Source organism: Caretta caretta, chromosome 2 (genome assembly GCF_965140235.1).
Source record: "Caretta caretta isolate rCarCar2 chromosome 2, rCarCar1.hap1, whole genome shotgun sequence".
In the NCBI taxonomy this organism is placed as follows: domain Eukaryota; kingdom Metazoa; phylum Chordata; order Testudines; family Cheloniidae; genus Caretta; species Caretta caretta.
Window position 1 is genome coordinate 239800792 of NC_134207.1, and position 24814 is coordinate 239825605.

A 24814-nucleotide genomic window follows, 5' to 3' on the forward strand; every position below is an offset into this window, starting at 1 on the left:
AGGTCCAGTCTAAGGAGATGATGAAGCCATGTGGCTTACCCTGGAGAAAAAGTGAGATCCCTAGGGTGTCTGGCACACCAAAGGGGTTCCTCCTAGAGACTGTTCCAAAGCTGGGGCCATAGCACCAATCCTGTGGATCCATGACGGATGTCTTATTCTATTTGAAAGCTGATATTCCCTGTAGTTTTCAAGATGTGTATAGCACTGGTTTTCAGAGCTGGAGGTGGACAATGGTATCTGCTAAGCATACCAGCTGAAACTTTTTGAAGCAAGATAGTAATCAGAATGTCTTTGTCTTAAGGTCTGATTTGGAACAGGTTATACAGTAGTATTGGTATAAAGTAGGGCTGTCAAGCAATTAAAAAAATTAATCGCGATTACGTGCTCAATTAAAAAGATTAATGGAATACCATTTATTTAAATATTTTTTGATGTTTTCTACATTTTCAAATATATTGCTTTCAATTACAACACAGAATATAAAGTGTACAGTGCTCACTTTATATATTTTATTACAAATATTTGCCCTGTAAAAAAACAAAACATTTTTATTTTTCTAGTCCCCTAATACAAGTACTGTAGTGCAATCTCTTGAAAGTTCAATTTACAAATGTAGAATTATGTACAAAAAAACCCCTGCATTCAAAAATAAAACGTAAAACTTTAGAGCATACACATCCACTCAGTCCTACATCAGCCAATCGCTCAGACAAATAAGTCTGTTTACAATTTGCAGGAGATGATGCTGCCTGCTTCTTGTTTACAATGTCACCTGAAAGTGAGAACAGGTGTTCCCATTGCACTGTTGTAGCCGGTGTCACAAGATATTTACGTGCCAGATGCGCTAAAGATTCATACGTCCCTTCATGCTTCAACCACTATTCCAGAGGATGTGTAAATGCTGATGGTGGGTTCTGCTTGATAATGAAGCAGTGCGCACCAACGCATGTTCACTTTCATCATCTGTGTCGGATGCCACCAGCAGAAGGTTGATTTTCATTTTTGGTGGTTCGGGTTCTGTAGTTTCCACAGTGGAGTGTTGCTCTTTTAAGATTTCTGAAAGCTCTACACCTCATCCCTCTCGGATTTTGAAAGGCACTTCAGATTCTTAAACCTTGGGTCGAGTGCTGTAGCTATTTTTAGAAATTTCACATTGGTACCTTCTTTGCCTTTTGTCAAATCTGCAGTGAAAGTGTTCTTAAAACGAACAACATGTGCTGGGTCATTATCCGAGACTGCTATAACATGAAATATACGGTAGAATATGAGTAAAACAGAACAGGAGCCTTACAATTCTCCCCTAACTAGTTCAGTCACAAATTTAATTAACCCATTATTTTTTTAATGAGCATCATCAGCATGGAAGCATGTCCTCTGGAATGGTGGCGGAAGCATGAAGAGGCATATGAATGTTTAGCATATCTGGCACATAAATACCTTGCAATGCCGCCTTCAAAAGTGCCATGCGAATGCCTATTCTCACTTTCAGGTGATATTGTAAATAAGAAGCAGGCAGCAATATCTCCCATAAATGCAAACAAACTTGTTTGTCTTAGCGATTGGCTGAACGAGAGGTAGGACTGAGTGGACTTGTAGGCTCTAAAGTTTCACATTGTTTTTTGTTTTTGAGTGCAGTTATGTAACAAAAAAGTCTATATTTGTAAGTTATGCTTTCATGATAAAGAGACTGCGCTACAATACTTGTATGAGGTGCATTGAAAAATATTTCTTTTATCGTTTTTACAATGCACATATTTGTAATCAAAAAGAATATAAAGTGAGCACTGTACATTTTGTATTCCATGTTGTAATAGAAATCAATATATTTGAAAAGTAGAAAAACATTCAAAAATATTTAATAAATTTCTATTGGTATTCTATTGTTTAACAGTGTGATTAATCATGATTAATTTTTTTGAGTTAATCACGTGAGTTAACTGTAATGTGATTAATCGACTGTCCTAGTATAAAGCATTTGTTTCTAGGCCACAGTGAGGTGAGATATTGAGCCTTAAAATGGTTACTGGTCCTTCTGACTAGCAGTGTTCTCCTGGTACATGACTAGGGCTTAATACAAAATCTAAACATGGGCCAGTATAATTTTGATTTTATTTTATATGCTTATTAGAATGACATATCAAATTAATGCTAGTATGTAAAGTAACCGTCCAGAAGAAAAATCATTTTCCGTTCTTAAATCATGTTATAATATGCTGCACCTAGGAATGATTCTGATTTTTAAAAGTCAATTTTACACTACTTCATGCATATGCATGATCACATTACTTTTGTTGAGCTAAACAGACCCTAACTTGCCCTGACATTTTACTGTTGGTCATTCTCTTGGTGATTCTGATGCTATTAAATATGCTTGTTCTTGAAGTTAAAAGGATTTCTGGACTTGGTCTCTGAAACACTTACTTACATTTAGAGTGTAACATTTCAAATTCCTGCTATATTGTGTTGTTTGATTTCTGTAGATGAAGAAAAACTGGATGAACGAGCCAAGCTGAGTGTTGCTGCAAAGAGGCTGCTTTTCAGGGTAAATGTCATGTTTACTCAACAGAAATATTTTTGCACAAGGGTAACATCAAAAACCGTAATGCTACCTTACCATGTTTAATCTTAGTTGCATTAACATCCATATCCCAATACAGGTCACATAAATTTGCCCTGTTCTCCCCTATATGCGTGCTAGACATATTGTTTACATAGTTTTCAGGACACTATATGTCATCTGGAGATAGGTAGACATATATGTATATATAGAGAGCTGTATTTTTATCTCTTGGTACTGGTTGTCATAGTACATCTTACTGCCAATTCAGAGAAGTCCATCCAAAAAATTTGACACCTGGCATCAAGGAAAGCCAAACAAACATTTGCTACACTAATGTATCTTCCTCTGGGTTATTGATACTGACCTGTATCTGATCCTAGGAAATGGAAAAATCATTTGAAGAAAAAAATATTCCTAAACCACGGTCAAGAAATTCAGCAATAGAGAGAAGATTGCGGCGTATGCAGGACAGGTCACGCACCCAACCAGTTACTACCGAAGAGGTGGTCATTGCGGCTACGTAAGTTCCACAAATGCATTAGCCTTGGCATTCGTTCAGAGATTAAATTTCATACCTGTGGTGTTTACAGCTTGGTAGTCAGGAAAAAGGTTGTTTGGAACCAACTTCCTTCAGAAACGTATGGGGAGAGGCTACGTAAAGATTGTTTTGGGGGGCAGGGGGCACAGAGCAGCGGAAAACGCATGAACTATAATCCGGCAAAAGGCTGAGAAGTAATATATTTGAGGAGAGAAATTAATTACAGCATTGGTTTGTAAGCCAAGTGAAACAGATTTCTGCCCTGAGGCGGTCTGCACAATATGTTATGGAACATATTTATATTGGAGAAAATCGGCAAACTCAATAAATCTCACATGTATGTTTTGAAAACAAATTTCTTACCCTCTCTGTTCACGCATCCTGTAACCCCTCTGAAAAATACAAGAGCAAGCCAGTTGTAAGAAGAGAATACATGCACATAGCTAATTACTAGAATTTGAAAACTGGTTTATCTTGTGAGAAACCAGCAAACTCTAGACAGAGAAACTATTTGTCTTAAGGTTTTAGTTCCTGGCATTATTTTGCAAAAGTTCACATTAGATAACTTGTAGTTGTTAAACATTGCGGTTTGATTTTGTCTTTTCTGTTAACACTTCATACAATGCTTTTCTTAATGCTTTTTTCTTCTCTCTCCTTGTGAATTTTCCTTCCCTTGGCAATTCTTTTTAAAGTGAACCTACCCCTGCTTCACGTACTGTGAATACCCACACTGTAGTGACAAGAATACCTAGCCCCACTGTAGTTAAGAGCACTGTACAACCTACCAGGTACTGGGGTGGGGAAGGGGGAACCTGCATGTTACATGGAGCACAAGGGTCCTGGATAGCAGATGCATCTTACAATCCTTGAATGCCTTATCAATGTGTCAAACAAGTCAATGATATTTATTTTAAGAATGTTTTAAAGATACATGTAACTTCATTTAGTTTTCTGCATGGTAAAATGTTAAATCTTTTTGCTTGTTAAGCATTTGACTTAGGACCTTTCTAACCACTATAGTTAACTATATGTTCTAGAGCATACATGTTTCCTATATGGAAGACATGAACTTGCATGCTGAAACCCTAGCAAAACCCCTCCTTGCTTTTTAGTTTTTTTTAAAAGTGCATTGTGTCTCTAAAATGAAAATACCAAAGCTAGTGGTGGTTGATTTCACAAGTAGTACATCCCTATTTGTCTTTCTCAATATATATTTTTAGCTTGCAGAATTAATGGAAGGATAAGAAATTGCACCACCTATAGGTGTAAGCATAAATTCCAGTTTGTTATAATTGCATTTAGTTCACAGAATGAGTTTTTGTTGTTACAGATAAATACAGCAAACTGTATTTACAGAATACATTATAGAAAAATAATCAAATATCAAAGCACTTTAGAACTTGGATCTGTAACTAAGTTTAAGTGAAATGAGGTATACAGAGATGAGAACAATTATGCCTATATGAACAAACATAAACCTATATGCTGTCAATTTTGATCAAATTGCTATTAAAGTACTGCAATGGACTTCAAAATTACTATACATAATTCCACTCAAAATTACCAAAGCAGAATTCTAGAGATATATACTAGCTCAAATTCTGAGTGTGCAGAAATTGAAGTATTTTCTAGTTCTATCAAGGTAACCTATAATCTTCAGTTAAATAAGTATACTTCTTGAAGTGAAAACTGCAGTTCTTCTGTTGCCTTTAAACAAGATGTTTTACCCCAGCCAAATAAATCTAGAAAGAAATTAACTCGTAATTTTTTAAGTCTGCAGCTGTTGAATCAAAATGTGTGATGCCAATGTTTTACACACTGTGTAACCACTTAAGCTGCTGTTTTATATTGGCTGTTATACTTTGTATGCAGTTCTCTTGGCTTCATATCAAGTTAAAATATTAAACCATAAACTCCTACAAAGAGGTTTTTTTAATTAATTTTTCGTTCCACTGTTTCAGTTTACAGGCATCAGCACACCAAAAGACTTTAGATAAAGAAGAAATAAGAGAAGCAGTCGAGCAAGATCAGTCTGGAGAGCCAGACTCCTCCACCCTAAGCTTAGCAGAAAAGATGGCCTTATTTAACAAATTGGCTCAACCAGTATCGAAGACCATCTCTACACGGAGCAGAGGGGACATTAGACACAGGAGAATGAATGCTCGTTACCAAACACAGCCTGTCACGCTTGGAGAAGTTGAGCAGGTACTTCCAACTTTAACTTTTCGCCATAAAACAGGCTAAATTCAATTTCAATGTGAGCTCCCTTAATAGTTGTGCATGGAGGTCAGCTGTGTACTGACAACAGAGGTTATGGCATGTACTGCTGCTTACAGGAAAAAGCTTGTCAGGAAGCAGGCTCCTGGCACAAGGGAACATCATCCTGTAAACTCTTAATCTAGTTGTATTTTTTTAACTAGTAATTTAAGAACAGCAGCTCTTTCTGGTCTGAAAATTCATACATTGTTGTACCTTTCATAGTGCGTACAAGAAAAGATGTTCTGTTAGACTAAGCCCATCGTGTCAGAACAATTTTCCAGGCTGAAGTGAAGCAAACGCTGAAGCACAATGTGCCTAAAATATTTTGAGAGCTATTTGGAGCCCTTGTTTATGCACATTTCTTTATTAATGTTTTCTATGCTCCTTTGCAGCCAGTGTGTGTTCCTCTTACTTGTCGGGACGCTATTCTTGGTTGTTTCTGCATTTTTTCTCTATTTGGAGATGTTGATAAGATCTTCGAAGGCAGAGTTTTCATCAACTCTGATCACCCCTCCAATGGCAAATTAAACTGTGTACTGGGGTGATTTGTGCAGTGGAGTTTGTCTGCTGTGCAATGGACATTTTCTGCTTTGGACCTTATCCTAGCCACTGAATTGCAGAGGTTTTGCTGCAGAGGTTTGAGTACAGAATGGCCACACTGAAGTCCTGACTAGCATGAAAGGCAGCAGAAATGTCACCTGCTTAGTATTATCACATTGAGAATGAAATCACTTGAGTAGCTCAGACCTTATGGGTGCAAGGGACATTTCTACGTATTGTACATCAATTTGAGTTTAAATAAGCTGCTTGTTCTTGATTCTTGGACAGCATGGTGAGTGTTAAGAAGTCTACACCCTTTCCTCAAAGATCACGCCCCATTTTCTCACTTCACAAATGGCCATGTTCACTAATTTATCCACACTTTCCCTAACAGCAAAAACTTGAGCAATTTTAAAACAGGATGTCAGACTTCCCTGCTGCATGCTTCAATTCCACTTCCATTCACGCTCTATACCCAATCATGTGGACACAGAGCCCAACACCTTTGCTGACAGAGATGGTGTGGGAATCTGAGGCCTGGTCTACACTGGGGAGGATCAATCTAAGTTACACAACTTCAGCTACATGAATAACGTAGCTGAAGTCAATGTACTTAGATCTACTTACCGTGGTGTCTTCACTGTGGTCAGCTGATTCTCCCCCATTGATACCACCTGCGCCTCTCGCTCTGGTGGAGTCCTGGAGTCGACAGGAGAGCACTCGGTGATCGATTTATTGCATCTAGACTAGAGGCGATAAATTGACCCCCGCTGGATCGATCGCTGCCCGTTGATCCAGCGGGTAATGTAGACCAGCCCCGAGGAATGGAAATGGGACTGGAGCATGTGGGAGGGAAGTCTGTGATGGCCGTGTATTATAATCTGCAAAACTTTGTGCTTGCTGAACTTGATCTTAAAACATGGAAACGCTTTAGGCACTGGAGCTGTGATCTTTGGCCTCGTCTTTATCCCAGCTAAGGAGGACGAACACATTTACCTGTAATGAACACACTATAGTTCAAATATCTTTTGAACAGATGAGCCAGTAGTGAACTGCGTAGATGGGGGGACTAGGATTTAGTTGTACTGGGGCAAAACACATAACAGAGAAGATTGTTCAAATAAGCACTGCATGTGCATTACTAACAAAAGAGCTAAAATAAAATCTGCTGCATAAGAGAACGTAATTACAAAGTAGTAAAGATCTACTCATTAAAGCTTAAATCCTCTTCTTGTTGTTGTTCTCCTCAACCTCTGTATCTGGTGACTCACTGCATAATCTGGCTTTTGAGAACCTGTGGACCTCTTCCTTTCTCTGGGAGTCTCTGAGCAAGTTCAGTGACATCAGCCTTGCTTTCCATTTTGGTTTAATCTAACATCACTTCACTCAGGGTTCCACTTCTTCTGTGGCGTTACAGAATTTGCATAAACATTTTACATTTTTAAAGGCAGTTTCTTCCTTCTATGTGGAGCCAGGAACTCCCTATGCATACTTAATAGGTCTAGTGCCATACCTGAAATGACTAGTGTCCCTCAATTTGTATAGAAGTGACCTGTATCAATTCCTGTGCAGTTTTATTCTCTTCTGGGCAGACAAAATTAAACCCTTTTATTTCAGTTTCACATGGACTGTTTAGTCTCTTAAACAATAGTTTAACAAACTAGATAGAAAAGATCAAGAACATGCCGTGTTATAAAGGCCAAGTCATGTAACAGTTTTCAGAACAAATTAAGTATTTGCGAGGGGGGTGGGGATTCAACCTTTATATCACCGAAGATGCAAACACGCAGATTTGTAGCACAGGGGACTAGCAAAAGACAAACTTTGATGTTCCAAACATTTTCCAATAATGGTCTCATGTCAGTGTCTTGTGGTTGCTTGCATGGAGAAAGACGTGTACTTTTTCCTCAGTTGAGGGGAAGACAAACAGCTTGCTACTGAAGATGCCAGCATTTTGATCATCTATGGAGTTGTTTCTTATTTACGTGCTATTCTGTATTATGTCCCCAAGCCAAATTGTAAGGACATGATTCATGCCTTCATTATCTGTTCCCCCTATATATTTAGATAGCACCATACACTTGCACAGGCAGTCGTTCCTTGCATTGAAGAGCTTATAAGATGCTTATAACCTTGTACTTGTGAATTACTATTAGAGCTCTGTTGAAGGTCACACTTTTTTCAGTAATGGTTTTATTATGTATAGGTACAAAATGAAAGTGGAAAAATTACTCCTTTGTCACCTACTGTTGTAACATCAGTGTCAACTATGGTGTCTGTGATTTCTCCAATGTATGCTGGGGATCTGCATGCGAAGTCAACTTTTGATGAAAGTGTAAGTGCTACCAGTAAACCAGATTTGAGATTCCATTCTTCAGTAGAGAATGCCGATACTCCAGTAAAAGGCATACTGAAATCAGAACATTGGCAGCCTTCAGTGGAAGCAATGGAAAGCAAACAAGCATTGAGGGAGCATGAAGAGGGAGAGACAAACAGATTCTTAGCATATGAAGATAATGACCTCAAAAAGTACAGCTCTTCTGAAGAAGTAACCACACATCCTGTTCTCAGTAAAACAGAGGACTACCACAAAGATACAAAATACACTTTCCCAAGAAAGAGCAGTATGGAATTGTTTACCCAACAAGCACTTTTACAGCCTGTGGAACAGAAGGAATTTGTTTCTGATACTATCCTGCAGGGTAAACAGGAAGTCAAAGAAGGACAGTTCTTGGAGAAAAAGATGGAGTTGGAGAGTATCTTGAAAAGCAAGACCTTGCTGAGAGGTACAGTAAATAGTTGCTTTCATTGTGGATGTCTGACATAAACCTGGAGCTTTTTCTAGCCTCGTAGTGTGATTGTTTACCAAAATAGAAAATTAGTTGTTTATCTTTAAGCCTTTTTTAAAAAGTGATGAACAAATCTTGTAGAGTTTGAGGTTTTTGCAACCATCTGAGTTTCTTTAGTTTCCCAGACTTAGTTTGCAGGTCCCCCCCCCCTTTTTCTTTTTAAAAAAACTTTTAAAACTCATTGGTCTTCAAAGGTGAAGGAAAATGTTGCTTTTAACTGTCTTAATTTAAATGAAACAAGCACAGAAACAGTTTCCTTACCTTGTCCAAACTTTTTTTTAAACTTTCCCTTTTTGTATACAATGTACAATATGGAAATATAACTTATTTTCCTTACATTTTCACTTGTCCCTCTCCTCTTGTCTCTTCAAGGTGATACGTAAAACCAGTCGTATTTGAAGTAGTAGAACTTTTAATCCAATGATGTTTGTGTGGATTCAGTATTAGATAAAATAAGTTTACCTGTCCGTACTTAAATGGCTTCTTGGCACATGATCAGTGCAATCCAGGACACTCTAGTAATTACACAAACTCTGCCTATATTATTGAGTTTGGATTGTAGAAGATTCTTAGATTAAATTGGTTTGCTTCTGTTTTATTAATGGGGAAAATTTGGCCCCTGCATTGTTAATGTGTTGTCTTCACTCTGAAGTTGTTCTTTAACTTCAGAATAAATGAAACTCATCTCAGAAGACAAAAATGCCAGAAGGGCCTCTTTACTATTCCCACCCAGCACGCATTCAGCACAGTTAATTTCCCAGACAGTATTGGGAAGAGAGAGCACTAGAGTAGCAGCAATTGTCCCTATTCCATTGTACCTCAGAGCTATAGCGTGCCTGTTAAGTTTTCAAAAAGAAAAGGAAGGTAATCCATATCATCCATTCTTCAGTATTGGGTTTTCCCATTGTACATGTTTATAAAGAGATTTTTTTTCTAAGCTGTTTTGTTGATACATTCTTTTGTAAAACCCCTCTTTTTCTTACAGATGTCCTGATATGCACTTTCACTCCATATCTACTTACCTGCAATTCATTTTCTCTCTCCTTTCCTCTCCCCCTGCCTCTCTACCATTGCCTCTTCCAGTTACACTTCTCCCTCCACTTCCTTGATTTTCTCTCTTCCTTTCCCATCTTTGGTCCCTTCTCTCTCCTCCCGTTGTTTCTCTTGAGATGGGAGCTGGAGCATGAGTTCTGCCTTCTTCAAATGAAGGGGACCTTACGACCCTTTTTAATCAGTGCAAGGTTGAGATTTTATAGTGAGCACACTACCCCTGGGGTAATAGTTATTTTTGAATTCTTAATTCTAGTCAAATAATTTAGCTAGGACGTTCTTGTCAGTTAAGGTAGTGTATGATCTGAATGTTAAATAGCAAATCGGCTGGTTCCTGGTTAATAATATAAGAAATGTTTGGTTACAGCAGTAAGTGCTAATTCTTCACTTCTCAATACACAGACCATGTTGAGCCTACTTCTGAACTTGGCGCGACGGCAACACAGAGAGTAACGGTGGTATCCTATGGACAGCAGGAGGCTTTTGAACAACTAGAGGGAAAATTCTATACGAATCCCTGTGAGTTGTTTGCTGCTGGAGACAACAAAACAGAAACAACTGAGGACACCCTGGACACATCCAGCAAAACACTGTCCATTAAAGAAAGGTAATTTTGATCTCTGCATATACTCCTTTATAAGATCATGGTGTACACAGGATCATTTGTTTGGGATTGTTTTTAAAAAGCTACATGTGTGCTAATGATCAGATTCTTTACTTGTCAAACAACTAAAAGTGAAAACATGTAGCTCATCTGTCTGACACTAGACTTGTAAAAAAAAGTAATTAAGGAAGCAAGTAACTCTAAATGGATATTTTAGGTACCTTTTGTGCTAGTGTATTTAATAAATTTTCTCAGGTTTTACTTTTACTTGCAACACAAGTACAGTAGAAAATTATGACTATTTTGTACTGTACAGTAATCATGTGCTTTTTGATCTGGAGCAATCTGTATTAATAAGCAGGCTATTGATAATTTAGCAGTAGAATCTGTGTATAAAGTGTTGGTCTTTGCTTTAGAAATGTGTACGTGGCTTCAGTTCATTTTAATTTAGGAAACTGCTGTATGGGATAACATTTAAGCATCTGTGTGGAAATAGGAGTGTTTACAAGCTCGTTTTCAAAACCCAATGACATGTTGAAATAAAATATAAGGACTATCCTATGTCTGTAGAGCACCTAGCATGATGGTGTCCTTGACTACTATTTGCAATGGTCATAAAAATAATAATAAGATGTTAATTTAACTAAAACAGAATAAACAGTTCGAGACTGAGTTCAGTCCTCAACTGGCATAAATGGATAGCGTTTTAATTGGGTCAGTGAGGGTATGCCAGTTCACAACAGCTGGAAGATCTGACTCTATTCTCTATTTATCTCTAGTGACAGTACATTGAGAAACAAAAAAAGCCAGTGAGGTTATCAAAACATTGTGTTCCCAGAAATGTTTCCATGCTGAATTCATTTGGACCCTCAAGTTTGGACACCCAAGTCAAGGTTTTCAAAAACAGGAACCTAAAGTTTGGTTCCTAAATGCATTTTCAGGCACCTAAATACATGGCATAGTTTTCTACTTCATTTACTTCAGTGGGAATGATTCATCTCTCAATGCAGTTATTCTCAGACTTTTTCCTTCCTTCCCTGCGTAGTTGGAAGGCAAGTTTGGTGTGGGGGGTAACTGTAATTATCTCATTTTAAAAACCAGCAAGTCGCCACATTTTGTGGTTCAAATTAGACAATACAAGTTTAAACTGCTGAACTTGCTGTAACATGATCAGGGATCAGGAGCCCTCTGTTTTCTTCATTTGTAACAGCATATCCTTCATGTAAAGGATCTGTAAAGCCAGAGTTACTTAGTGGATGCTGAGGGAAGGGAGCCAGGGGGAAGCCAAGTCCTGGCACTTGGATAAGAACAACTGATGGCATATTTTTAATATCCCATAAAATCCATACTTTCTGAAAGCTACAAACTTCACGTTAATGTACTTTTGGTGAGCTAGGGTAGAAATCTGGGATTTTCCCATATTTTCCCCTCCTTTTTACTTATCACTGTCCACTAGTGTCTGCAGAGATCCCCCTATGCAGTTCCCCTTCCAGTAGAATAGAGCCTATGCCCTCCAGTGACAGTCAGCACTTCTTCATACTTCAGCCAGAGGTGGTTGCTCATGAGTAAATATAGTAGTTGCGAAAGCTTCTGCTGGTTTGAGAGAGAACTGATTCTGCTGGTGTTCTCCATTTTAAATGTAAGATCTTGTCTACACTTTCCAGAGGATCGAGGCGCAGTGATCGATGCGTCAGCGGTTGATTTAGCGCGTCTAGTGAAGATCCGCTAAATCGACCACAGATCGCTCTCCTGTTGACTCCTGTACTCCACCAGATCGAGAAGAGTAAGGAGAGTTGATGGGAGAGCGTCTACTGTCAACATCGCGTAGTGTGGACCCTGCAGTAAATAGATCTAAGTTATGTTGACTTGAGTTACACTATTCATGTAACTCAAATTTGCACAGCTTAGATCGACTGTTCCCTGTAGTATAGACAAGGCCTAAGGAATATCTCTCAAACCAATTAAATCTTTTAAAGCTGGAGAAACTTAAGTGCAACCACTGAAGTATGACTAGTTACTAGTGCTTACATGCGACTGTGATAGGCACTAAGATACATATGAAACACTCCCTATTTCCTAGGTGCTTACCTTGAAACTTCCAGTGTCCTAGGCCAGGTACTGACTGAAAAACTAGGGAGTTGGGTGGCTGCTGGACAAACTTGCCTCCTTATTGCATTTCAGAAAACATAAAAATCTCCTTAATACATTGTCAAGTGTAAAATACAAAATGTCCAAATAACATCTTTGATATTTTGTCTTCAGGCTTTGGGCTCGTTTCCATGGCAAGCCAACCTGTGAATCTACAGCACGCCAGTTTGCCACTCATTAACGTTCTTTGTAAACACTGCTGCAGCACAGCGAATGTCCTGAAGTGCAGTGTAGTGCCCTGCTGTACTAAGCTGCACTGTGGGAATTTCACTGCACCGTACCAGTGTTCATATGGCAAGTTGGTATCCTGTAGATTCGCACCTTGGTTTGCCATGCAGCAACTCAGCATGTAGACAAGCTCTGTGTATGTGTGTTTTGAGTTTCACGTGGCTAGACTAATCGTAGCACATTTAGAAGCCTAGTCAGAGGCTTACTTAAAAACGTCCTGACCAAAACATTCTTGAAATGATGCAGACCGCTTTCCTGGGTAATGTTGAAATATGCATGGTTGACATATTTTTTTCCTTCTTAGGCTGGCACTGTTGAAGAAGAGCGGTGAAGAAAGCTGGAAAAGCAGGCTTAACAAAAAGCAGGAGTATGGGAAAGTGTCAATCACTGAGCGTAGCGCACAACTGCAAGAAGCTGAGCAGTTGTTCAAGAAGAAGGTAAAGCTTCCTATGATAGAAAAAGTATTCCTCTGCATTGGAGATGCATCAAACTAGACAAGCATGCCTAACATTGGCTAATGACTACAGCTTGTAGGATTACAGCCATCCTTAACTTGCTTCAGGGTTTATTTTAAAAAAAATTCTGTGTCACAAGAACTCTTAAATGGGAAGTTGTCTTGTTGACTGTCTGCTGCCTCAGTATTTTCAACATTGGGCAGAGTATATTTTCATCAGCAAACTACCAAGAAGTAAATGGGCTTTTAAGATTTTGAGGGAGGTTAAATAATTTCTGAAACATTTGGATTTCACATGTTCACAAAATCAAGAACAGATTTCAGCTTAACTATTTAACTTACATGAATATTTTTTGCTATTTAATATAAAATGGTTTTAAGATCTTAAGTTTAGGGATTTTTCTAATGAAAAAGCTTTTAAATCTTTGGGTGGCCTTTTGCTGTCTTCATGCACTGAGAAGCATTTTCAGTATTTCTGATGGAACCAAGGATTAGTTGTTAAAGTGAAAATATTAGAATACCCATGAATTACTTCTCTTTTTGAGTACCTTATATAGTCCTGGCTGTTAGTGGGTGTCTTGCTTATATTGTCCCTATCAGTTGGGACAAGAATCTTTGTCTCATTAGTTAATAATAAAAATGTTGTTTTTATTAAATAGTCAGTGCAGGTACCCAGCCAACAGTAGAATATATCTCGTATTCCTATCAATATATGAATAAGAGTAGGGTTGGTGATCAGTCTGTCCTTACTGAAATAACTTTTGTTGTGTCTGAGTACCTGAATCATAAGTGAATGTCTCTGAAACATCTGTTACCTGCACAATAAGACTAAGAAAAGAATCAAAGAATCATGTGTAGCTGTATTTTTCCTCTGTAGACTATTTATTTTTAAAATATGCATTGCATTGCATTGCATTGCATGGTTGATAAAGCAAACTTCATTTGATCTCCCAGTGTAACAGTTCAGTCTCCAAAATCACCACCTTTAAGGTCACACTGGTAACATCCTCCAGATGAAAGCAACCTAAGAGAATCACCAATGAACTTAAAGTAGCCAAGCTAGTGTAAATCCAAAAATAACATTCTTGCAGATGGCTCCCCAGCAGCTATCAATGAGCATATCATTCCTGACTTAATTCAGTTCCAGGCCAAAATAAGTTTGAAGTGCTTTGAAGTGTGTTTAGGCCTGGATGTGATCATATTAGCAACTTGTCCCCAGCAAAAATTGAGTGTCCAGGAGTTGCACAGTATTGGCCTCAAAATAGGCAGGAGCTATGCTGAAAGTTTATCACTCCCAGCAAGCTGCTGGTGAAACCTGGGCCTACCTGAATGAAGACACAGTACAAAAATCTGACTTTGTGGCAGCCTTCCTTGTACGGCAGCATTTGATGATTCCCAGTACTGACATCAGTGATGCTGGTAAACAAAGCAATTTAAACATAAAGCTTCACTAGAAGTAGTTTGTGTTTCTAAAGGTATTACAGATCCCTAGAATACTGTCTGACTCTGTAAAGTTTTGAAATCACTTTTAACCTTAATGTCTTCCATTAGAGTCTACTGTGAATGTTGTTACTAGCTGCCATTTTGGCTGCAAGGCCAGTTATCAGTAAAACTGTCCCGATTCCGGAAGACCACGAAACAGTACTTCACTCTACAAAACAACTGTGTGTTGGGTATAGCTTGGATTCTCCTTAAAAAGTGTACAGTCTGTCTGTCTGGATTTGCAAGAGTATGGGAATTGTATTGACTGCTAAGCTTTGAACTAGTAAAGAATACAGTCTTTGCTTGCTAGAATCATGTCTCAACAGAAGGGAATAAGTTACATTCACGGCACTTGTTCTTATTCAGAGTAAGGCATGGATTTTCCAAATGCTACTGATTTGTCCAGTTTTACTGATTAACATGCTTGGATGCAGTTTTAAAGAGCATGTGGCACAACTTACTAACCTTGCTTTAGAGGACTTGATTATTGTCTCATGGTGTGTAAACATGTAAGTTATCGAGTTTGTCAAAAGGCTTTTAAAAAAATAAACCATGCAGGTAGTAAGATTCAAATTCCACAAATTAGCATGCGTGCACTAACTTTGTACAGTCAATAAGTTTTAATCAAAATGCTTAAATTATCGATAGGTAGGTAGTTGCCTACAGATGAGATCTTTCCAATACTCCAGAAATTAAGTTTCTTATAAATGTTCTGGTAATTTACATGTAGTTTAAAACTTTGAAGATCCACACAGTTCCAGAAGAACTTGCCTTCATGTCCTCAGCTGAAAGAATAATATAGAGAGGAAATGATAAAATGGAGGAGCTTGATAAGCTCTGGAAGAGTTAAGGTTTACAAGAAGAAAAGTAAACATTTTTTAAAATAAACTATCCTAGTGTATTCTGTATATGTTTATTTTATGTTGAAATTTGATGTGAGGATTTTTAGTTCTTCATGTGTACTGTGGAGCCTGTTCATACAATTTATAGAACACCCTGTATACTAGTAGATTGCCTGCATAGTTCCCAGCCTGATAAAAAGATGAAGTGCTTTGACATACAGAATCTAAATTATTTAGAGGGATAACAGATTGGATTTAGTATGTTGTTGTATCAGTCTATCAGGTTGGATAATAGGTCATCAGTTTTCAGGGGGATGGAGGGTTGTTGCCCATGAAAAATAAAAACACAAATTAAAACCTTTCTAGCATCAAAAGCACAACATTTTACTAGAATGAAAATTCCTACGTCATAGCCATTTTAAGTGTAAATCTACTTAGCGTCTCAGATTAGTGTGTGATCTCCCCCCACCACCCCAACTATGTTGCAGTAGTTTTAAAACAGTGAATCAAGTTTGAAATCTGTTTCGTTCCCACAGCAAGTTCCTGCAAACTTATATTGTAATCTGTTACATTGCTAAAAGCATTTGTTTACTGTTGTCATGATTCGGAATTACTCTGAGGATGACACTTTTAAAACCCTGATGGGGAAAGCCTTTTAATAATAATAATAAATAAATAAAGCATGTGTGCCTCCAGACAAACAATTTGTCTCTTGTTTTGGTAATAAGAGATAGTTACGCATACATAGCATCTGCTGGATGTGCATGCACACAGTTCTAATTGTACCTGAAGCACTAGTCACTGGAATGTGAGTGAGCTGCTCTCTAATGAACTGCATGTTTCCAGCGTTCTGTGCAATGTTTCCTGTTTGTTTTAACCTGTAGGAAGAAGGAGGAATTACAGATGATAATGCCGTGTCTAATCAGCTTTGGGTAAGCCTGACTGTACTGTTAGGAGTTATTCTAGACTTTGGCTAAAGTAGTGAATTCGCTTTTGCTGGGTGCTGGGTGTTCGTATTTCCCTCCAGACGTCTTTTCAATTTGTATTCAAGTTTTAGAAAATGTTGCTTCATTTTATCTGGAAGATACATGGTTCCTTATTCCACTAAGGGCTGAGGACACTTCCAGTGGAAACATCCATCTTGCGATAGGCATGCTTCAGTAATTTAATGGGTCATGAAAGCAGAGACCATTAAAAACATCTGAGTGTGAAAAGTGTTTCTCCTGTGCGTGCAGCTCTGTTTCACATCAAATGGCTGTGATATTGTCACTAATTCGTTTAATTACTGCATGAAATGTCGGTGGTAAACATGCTGTAATGTGAAACTTTTTCTTGCACTGACTTTTCAGTAGGGAAAAGGTTTCTAAAAGATTAGGGTTGGAATTGCAATAAGTAAATTCTTTTTTTTTTAAAGAAATCACTTGATTTTTCCTCCATTGTCTGACAAATCATTTCCTTCCCCACTCTAATTCTCTTGCTGTGCTTTTGCCCCTACCATAGGAACCTGTCTATGCTTCTACTTATTCTCCTGCTATACCTGTTGCCCATAAATTTCATCCTTTTGTACCTATTCATCAGGTGAGCAAAAACTTGCACACTTTTACATGGTTGTTGGAATTCCTGATCACTTAAAGAGTACTTAGTTATGTGGGGAAACTACTATGTATTCTGCCTAGTAAATACTTCTAAAAAATGTACCATAAGAAGTCCCTATACTACATACTTTCCACCAACATAAATTCCATTAGTATTTTTATTAAACTACATTTCTAAAAATTGCATTTATCTTTTCGATTACAGATGATAACTAAATCAGGCTAAATACAATCTGCCCAAGAATGTTAGTGTGTTCCCTTATAGTACCATGAATCATTAGAAACTCACTAAATAGGATTATGAATGGAGTAATTCCTAAATGCTAAGCATTTTTGCTTCTTACAATAACTGCAGTGCATCCTGCATCTCTTTGAATTAAGTTTCTATGAAAAATACATATTAAAAAAACTGATCACATTTCAATTCATTAAATGAACAAAGCAGTCTGTCGTAGATGGTTTTTATTTCATGCTCTGGTTTCCTCCAGAGATGTTTTTCCTACGTTGCATTCACTACTCTTTTGTTCTAAAAGATTTTGTTAAGGTTGGTACATCCTGCTTCTGTTTTCTGCCTCTCCTGTCTTTCCTCACTCTTCTGTTTCTCTTCCTTTAAGGTCAGTAGTTCTAGTTTGAGAGCATCAAGCCCCCTGGTCTTTGATGAACAGCATCCTTGGAGATGGAAGGTGAAATATTGCATAAACTTCCTGTTTTAGTTGAAGGAGGAGTGAGACAGAAAATAAAATGATTTTAAGACACATTCCCAAAGCAAATTAGCATAACCAAATGGATGCTTTGGTTGCTAACAGCATTCTTTTGCTGTTCTAGTAAATGTTAGGAGTGAGTCATATGACATTGCAAAATATAACTTTATAAAGGAATTCCAGGTCCATATTCCAAACAAGTTTTAAAGAACTAATTTAAAGCAGTTAATAGTTAATGAGGGCTTATAAAGTAATTCCCTTTCTCTCAGCCTCTTATTTAACCAGCTAAGTACAGCAGTCAGAGTGAGCAGAACCGGAATACCAGCCCTCCTTCAGAAGAGATTAGCGAAAAATGGGAGTGGGAGGGTGGGGAAGGAGGACTGAACGTATAAAATAGAGTTAAAAGAAATCTGAAAGAAAGTGAGGGAAGGAGCAAGAACAGTTAATTTGAAGGTCTGAACAGCTCTGGCAGCTTTGGTCTTGTTTTATATCATCACCCTGTCCTCTACCTCCCAGCACGGATCTATGGCTGCAGCATTATAGCAAAACTTTTGGGCTTTTCTCCAGATTAGGTACTAGTTGCAGCATGTGCTGTGATTGTCATACTTAAAATATATGGCTGTAGTATGGCTGCATGCCTTTGAGTAAGATACATATTACTGATAGAAAGAACAAATGAGAAACTGTCCACACACATCTGGAGTTTCTAAATAAAGCTTCACATTGACCATGACCCATACCACTTTTATTAGCTTTTCATGACTATTTGTATGAATGAAGTTTTGTCTGTACCAACAGTTTACCCAAAATAAAACCTCTGATTTTGGGCCTGCCGCTGAAATTTGCTAAAAACTAGTTTTGTGACTACATTAAATTCATAATTTATAAAGAAGGCATCTAATAAGGCAACAGATACATTAACCTTTAACCTTAGGTACCTGTAATTCTGTTCAGATATTGGACTTGTAACATCAAATTTTCAAGGTATACACAAACTGTTTGCTGCAAGGGCAGTCTGCTTGGTGTCTTTACAAAACATTAATCAAATAACTTCAAATAGCAAACAGTCTAATAAAAATGGTCTTTTGTTCACATCTGTGAACAGGAAAAAGGGCTATGTTACTATAAAGTCGCATAGGAAACAAAAATAATTCTCTCATGCGCTACATACTTTGGAAGCTCTGTTCCTGCTGTTCTCTGCTTTACAAGCTAAACTAGCACCTTTCTTCCTACTCCTCTGCACAATTCACAGCATATAGTTTAAAGGAACTTCTTGTTCTTTTGAAAATGACATGTTTTGATGTTTCCTCTCTCTTCATTCAGTCTCTTCCTTTCAGGCAAAGACAATCCTAGTGGTTGCCGTCCTTAACTACAGTCCATTAATTCTCTCATCTCCGGCATTCAAACATACATGCAGCCGTGTCACGTTGGGCTGTGTTCTCGGAAGGCAAGGAGGGACATGATGGGGATGGGAAAATCCAGTGTTGCAGGCAGTGGAGCATTTACTTAGCTGTAAGCCATTCTTCCCTCTGAATTGGTACTGAATAAATGTCCAAGCACAACATGTTCTGGAGCTGTGCTGCTGTAGATTTTAATGCAGAAGGGACCGTCATGATCATCTAGTCTAACCTCTGCAGGAGGTTAAGCCTCCTTTAGTAGTTCCCACATCACGCCTGTAACTTGTCTTTTGAGCTAGAGCATATCTTTTAGGAAGATATACAGTCTTGCTTTAAAACCTTCAAGTGATAGAGAATCCACCACATCTCCATGCAGTTGTTCCAATAGTTAACTGCCATCACTATTTAAAAATTTTACCTTAATTTTAAGTCTGAATTTGTCCAGTTTCAGCTTCAACCATTGGGTCTCATTATGTCTTTTTCTGTTAAAGAGCCCCCTGCTAGCCAAAGTCTCTTCCCATGAAGGTACTTGTGTACCATGATCAAGTCACCTTGTAAACTTCTCTTGAATAAACTAAATAGATTGGGCTACTTTATCCCTCATCAGAAGGCATGTTTTCCAGATGTCAAATCATTCTCCTAGTTCTTTTGTGAACCATTTCCAATTTCTCAACATCCTTTTTGAAGTGTGAAAACTAGAACAGGACACAATTTTCCAGCAGTGGTCTCACTAATCCCTTATACAGATTAAGGTACCGTCCTACTCCTACTTCCCCCATTTATACATCCAAGGATTGTGTTAGCTGTTTTAACTGCAGCAACATGCTGTGAACTTGTGCTCCATTATTTATATACCATGACCTCTAAGTCTTTTTCAGAGACACTGTTTTCAGAGTCCCCCATCCTGTTCTTTGTTCCTAGATCTGTGATCTTGCATTTGACTGTTAAAATGAATGTTACTCAAATGAGTCCTCCTTACCAAGCAATCAAGGCCTTCTTACCAAGCAATCAAGTGTAAATGACCTGTCTCATCATTATGGGCCAAGAACAGATTCCTGCAGCAACCCACTAGAAATACCTCCATTGAATAACTACTTCCCATTTACAATTATTTTTTGCAATCTATCTGTTAAACAGTTTTAAATCTATTTAATATGTGCTGCATTGACGTTTGTATAGTGCTAACTTTTTCAGAAGATCATGCATGCCTGCGTCAAATGCCTTACAGAAGCTTTAAGTATATTATGTCCACACAGTTACCTTCATCAGGCAAACTTGTGATCTCATCAAAAACAATAAGTTCTACATGCCAATTTAAAAATGCTTAATACTTGGTGTTTTACATCCTCCCTCATTAGTGATGAAACAGAAATGTTCATTATTACTAGAAGATTTGAATTCATGATCCTGCTTTTTTAATACAAAAGAAATATTTATTGAATATTTTACCGTTTCTGCATCCTGATGGATAACTTTATTATCCTCATCTACAGTTGGATCTATACCATTGCTTTAGAATTTAATTTGTTCCAGGTATATTTTAAAGAATGTCTTATTGTTTTTAATGCTACTGACTGAAGATTTTTTCATTGATACCTTTAGCTTACCTTATCAATTGTCTGTATTTCCTAAATACTGATTTGTACTCATTGCTATAAGTTTCTCCATTGTTCCATATTTTTTATTTTCTATTGCTGTCTTCATCTCCCCTCTTCACTAGGATGTTTTTAACCAAAGAAGCCGTCTTCCATGCCTGGAATTGTCTTATTTGGGTCTCTAAAAACATTAATTCCCAATTATGATTCACATTTTTGTTTAAATATTTCCTCCCACTCATTTTTGCTCATAATAGTTTTCAGCTTTGGGAAATTGGCTTTTTTTAAAGACTAAGTGTATATGTGTGTCTATATTACTGGTTGATAGTATATAAAATCAGATCATGAACACTTCCATATGTGTAACCAACAGTTTTTAGTTCAATAATCAATTAATCTTTCTCCATCAGAATGAGCTTGAATATGGAATTACCCCAAATTGGTTGCAATACTTCTTGTGTTGGAAAATTATCAACTATAATTTTAGAAACTCCAAAGATGTTTGACCAGAGGAAACATGAAACTTCCAACATATGTCCCCCAGATTGAAATCCCTGATGACATATTTCTTTCTACACATCATGGATAAACGTTTAAGGAGCTGTTTATCCAGGTCCCTTGTCTGATGTGGTAGTCTAAACTCACCACTACCCCCATCTTGAGATTTTTCAGTACACTGATCCATAAGCATTCCTGTTTCTGCCCTTCTGAATTTTCAATAGCCAAGAAGTACAGGTGCTGTCTTTCAGCCAAAATTTAAAAGTAAACCACTTGGGGTTTGTTTGTTTTTTTCAAAAAGCCATTTGATTTTTCCCCACACAAAGAAGGTTGAGTTAATGCCAGAGTTCTTGCCAAATTACAACTTCATATTCAATTTGCATATAAAATCCCCCTTGTGGTTTCAGTAGGATATTCAGATGAATATTTATTTCCTGTCCAGATCTCCTATGGAATGTTGCTCTGATCTAGGAAACCAAAATTCACTCCAGAGGTGGCTGCACTTCCTGTGGGGGGTTGAGAATGTTTCTTTTAGTTTGTAAAGTATTCTATGGTCCTTCTGGTTGAAAAGGTCATTGTCATTCCTTGATGGTGGGTCAACTGGCAGCACCCAGGCGGAATTCAGCCCATGGGACAATTCCATATCCCCTCCCCTCCAAGGCCTTCCAAGGTTGCCTCCCGCAGCAGCGGCTGCCTGGAACAGAGCATTTGCACAGTGAGTGAAATGGTGCTCTGAGTGGTGGGAGTCTGCTATAGACCACCGGACCAGGGGGATGAGGTGGATGAGGCTTTCTTCCAGCAGCTCGCGGAAGCTACTAGATCGCATGCCCTGGTTCTCATGGGTGACTTTAATTTTCCTGATATCTGCTGGGAGAGCAATACAGCGGTGCATAGACAATCCAGGAAGTTTTTGGAAAGCATAGGGGACAATTTCCTGGTGCAAGTGCTAGAGGAGCCAACTGGGGGGGGAGCTTTTCTTGACCTGCAGCTCACAAACCGGGAAGAATTAGTAGGGGAAGCAAAAGTGGATGGGAATCTGGGAGGCAGTGACCATGAGTTGATTGAGTTCAGGATCCTGACACAGGGAAGAAAGGTAAGCAGCAGGATACGGACCCTGGACTTCAGGAAAGCAGACTTCAACTCCCTCAGGGAACGGATGGGTAGGATCCCCTGGGGGACTAACATGAAGGGGAAAGGAGTCCAGGAGAGCTGGCTGTATTTCAAGGAATCCCTTTTGAGGTTACAGGGACAAACCATCCCGATGTGTCGAAAGAATAGTAAATATGGCAGGCGACCAGCTTGGCTTAACAGTGAAATCCTAGCTGATCTTAAGCATAAAAAAGAAGCTTACAAGAAGTGGAAGGTTGGACATACGACCAGGGAGGAGTATAAAAATATTGCTCGGGCATGTAGGAATGAAATTAGGAGAGCCAAATCTCACCTGGAGCTGCAGCTAGCGAGAGATGTTAAGAGTAACAAGAAGGGTTTCTTCAGGTATGTTGGCAACAAGAAGAAAGCCAAGGAAAGTGTGGGCCCCTTAATGAATGAGGGAGGCAACCTAGTGACAGAGGATGTGGAAAAAGCTAATGCACTCAATGCTTTTTTTGCCTCTGTCTTCACGAACAAGGTCAGCTCCCAGACTGCTGTGCTGGGCATCACAACATGGGGAAGAGATGGCCAGCCCTCTGTGGAGAAAGAGGTGGTTAGGGACTATTTAGAAAAGCTGGACGTGCACAAGTCCATGGGGCCGGACGAGTTGCATCCGAGAGTGCTAAAGGAACTGGCGGCTGTGATTGCAGAGCCATTGGCCATTATCTTTGAAAACTCGTGGCGAACCGGGGAAGTCCCGGATGACTGGAAAAAGGCTAATGTAGTGCCAATCTTTAAAAAAGGGAAGAAGGAGGATCCTGGGAACTACAGGCCAGTCAGCCTCACCTCAGTCCCCGGAAAAATCATGGAGCAGGTCCTCAAGGAATCAATCCTGAAGCACTTACATGAGAGGAAAGTGATCAGGAACAGTCAGCATGGATTCACCAAGGGAAGGTCATGCCTGACTAATCTAATCGCCTTCTATGATGAGATTACTGGTTCTGTGGATGAAGGGAAAGCAGTGGATGTATTGTATCTTGACTTTAGCAAAGCTTTTGACACTGTCTCCCACAGTATTCTTGTCAGCAAGTTAAAGAAGTACGGACTGGATGAATGCACTATAAGGTGGGTAGAAAGCTGGCTAGATTGTCGGGCTCAACGGGTGGTGATCAATGGCTCCATGTCTAGTTGGCAGCCAGTGTCAAGTGGAGTGCCCCAGGGGTCGGTCCTGGGGCCGGTTTTGTTCAATATCTTCATAAATGATCTGGAGGATGGTGTGCATTGCACTCTCAGCAAATTTGCGGATGGTACTAAACTGGGAGGAGTGGTAGACACGCTGGTGGGCAGGGATAGGATACAGAGGGACCTAGACAAATTGGAGGATTGGGCCAAAAGAAATCTGATGAGGTTCAATAAGGATAAGTGCAGGGTCCTGCACTTAGGACGGAAGAACCCAATGCACAGCTACAGACTAGGGACCGAATGGCTAGGCAGCAGTTCTGCGGAAAAGGACCTACGGGTGACAGTGGACGAGAAGCTGGATATGAGTCAGCAGTGTACCCTTGTTGCCAAGAAGGCCAATGGCATTTTGGGATGTATAAGTAGGGGCATAGCGAGCAGATCGAGGGACGTGATCGTCCCCCTCTATTCGACATTGGTGAGACCTCATCTGGAGTACTGTGTCCAGTTTTGGGCCCCACTCTACAAGAAGGATGTGGATAAATTGGAGAACGTCCAGCGAAGGGCAACAAAAATGATTAGGGGTCTGGAACACATGACTTATGAGGAGAGGCTGAGGGAACTGGGATTGTTTAGTCTGCGGAAGAGAAGAATGAGGGGGGATTTGATAGCTGCTTTCAGCTACCTGAGAGGTGGTTCCAGAGAGGATGGTTCTAGACTATTCTCAGTGGCGGAAGAGGACAGGACAAGGAGTAATGGTCTCAAGTTGCAGTGGGGGAGGTTTAGGTTGGATATTAGGAAAAACTTTTTCACTAGGAGGGTGGTGAAACACTGGAATGCGTTGCCTAGGGAGGTGGTGGAATCTCCTTCCTTAGAAGTTTTTAAGGTCAGGCTTGACAAAGCCCTGGCTGGGATGATTTAATTGGGGATGGGTCCTGCTTTTGAGCAGGGGGTTGGACTAGATGACCTCCTGAGGTCCCTTCCAACCCTGAGATTCTATGATTCTCTGCAGCACAATCAACGTGTGGAGACAAAATGGCATCCTTCATGAAGCGTGACCTCTCAAGCACGATACGTGATAGGTCATGCCATACACAGGATGCAATGTTGTAGAGCTAGTCTTCCTCCAGCATATGCAGTAAAGAGCAGCACTTAAGTATAGTAGCAGAGGATGAAGGAAGGTAGCTGGTGAGCTGCAGCAGCAGG

The 24814-nt window shown here is 39.1% G+C and overlaps 1 protein-coding gene across 11 annotated transcripts in view; it reads left to right on the forward strand.

The window, feature by feature from the left end:
* Positions 1–24814, forward strand: part of SVIL (supervillin) — a 223248-nt gene that overhangs the window by 158573 nt on the left and 39861 nt on the right. For 9 of the 11 annotated variants that reach the window (XM_075125959.1, XM_075125960.1, XM_075125958.1 and 6 more), the window contains 10 exons: positions 2481–2542; positions 2941–3080; positions 3791–3886; positions 5060–5303; positions 8104–8683; positions 10199–10403; positions 13081–13213; positions 16439–16486; positions 17055–17132; positions 17764–17832. In XM_075125959.1, the coding sequence (XP_074982060.1) occupies positions 2481–2542; positions 2941–3080; positions 3791–3886; positions 5060–5303; positions 8104–8683; positions 10199–10403; positions 13081–13213; positions 16439–16486; positions 17055–17132; positions 17764–17832 (1655 nt within the window). The remainder of the gene's footprint in view (positions 1–2480; positions 2543–2940; positions 3081–3790; positions 3887–5059; positions 5304–8103; positions 8684–10198; positions 10404–13080; positions 13214–16438; positions 16487–17054; positions 17133–17763; positions 17833–24814) is intronic. The other 2 variants (XM_075125963.1, XM_048837759.2) reach the window with 2 other exon arrangements.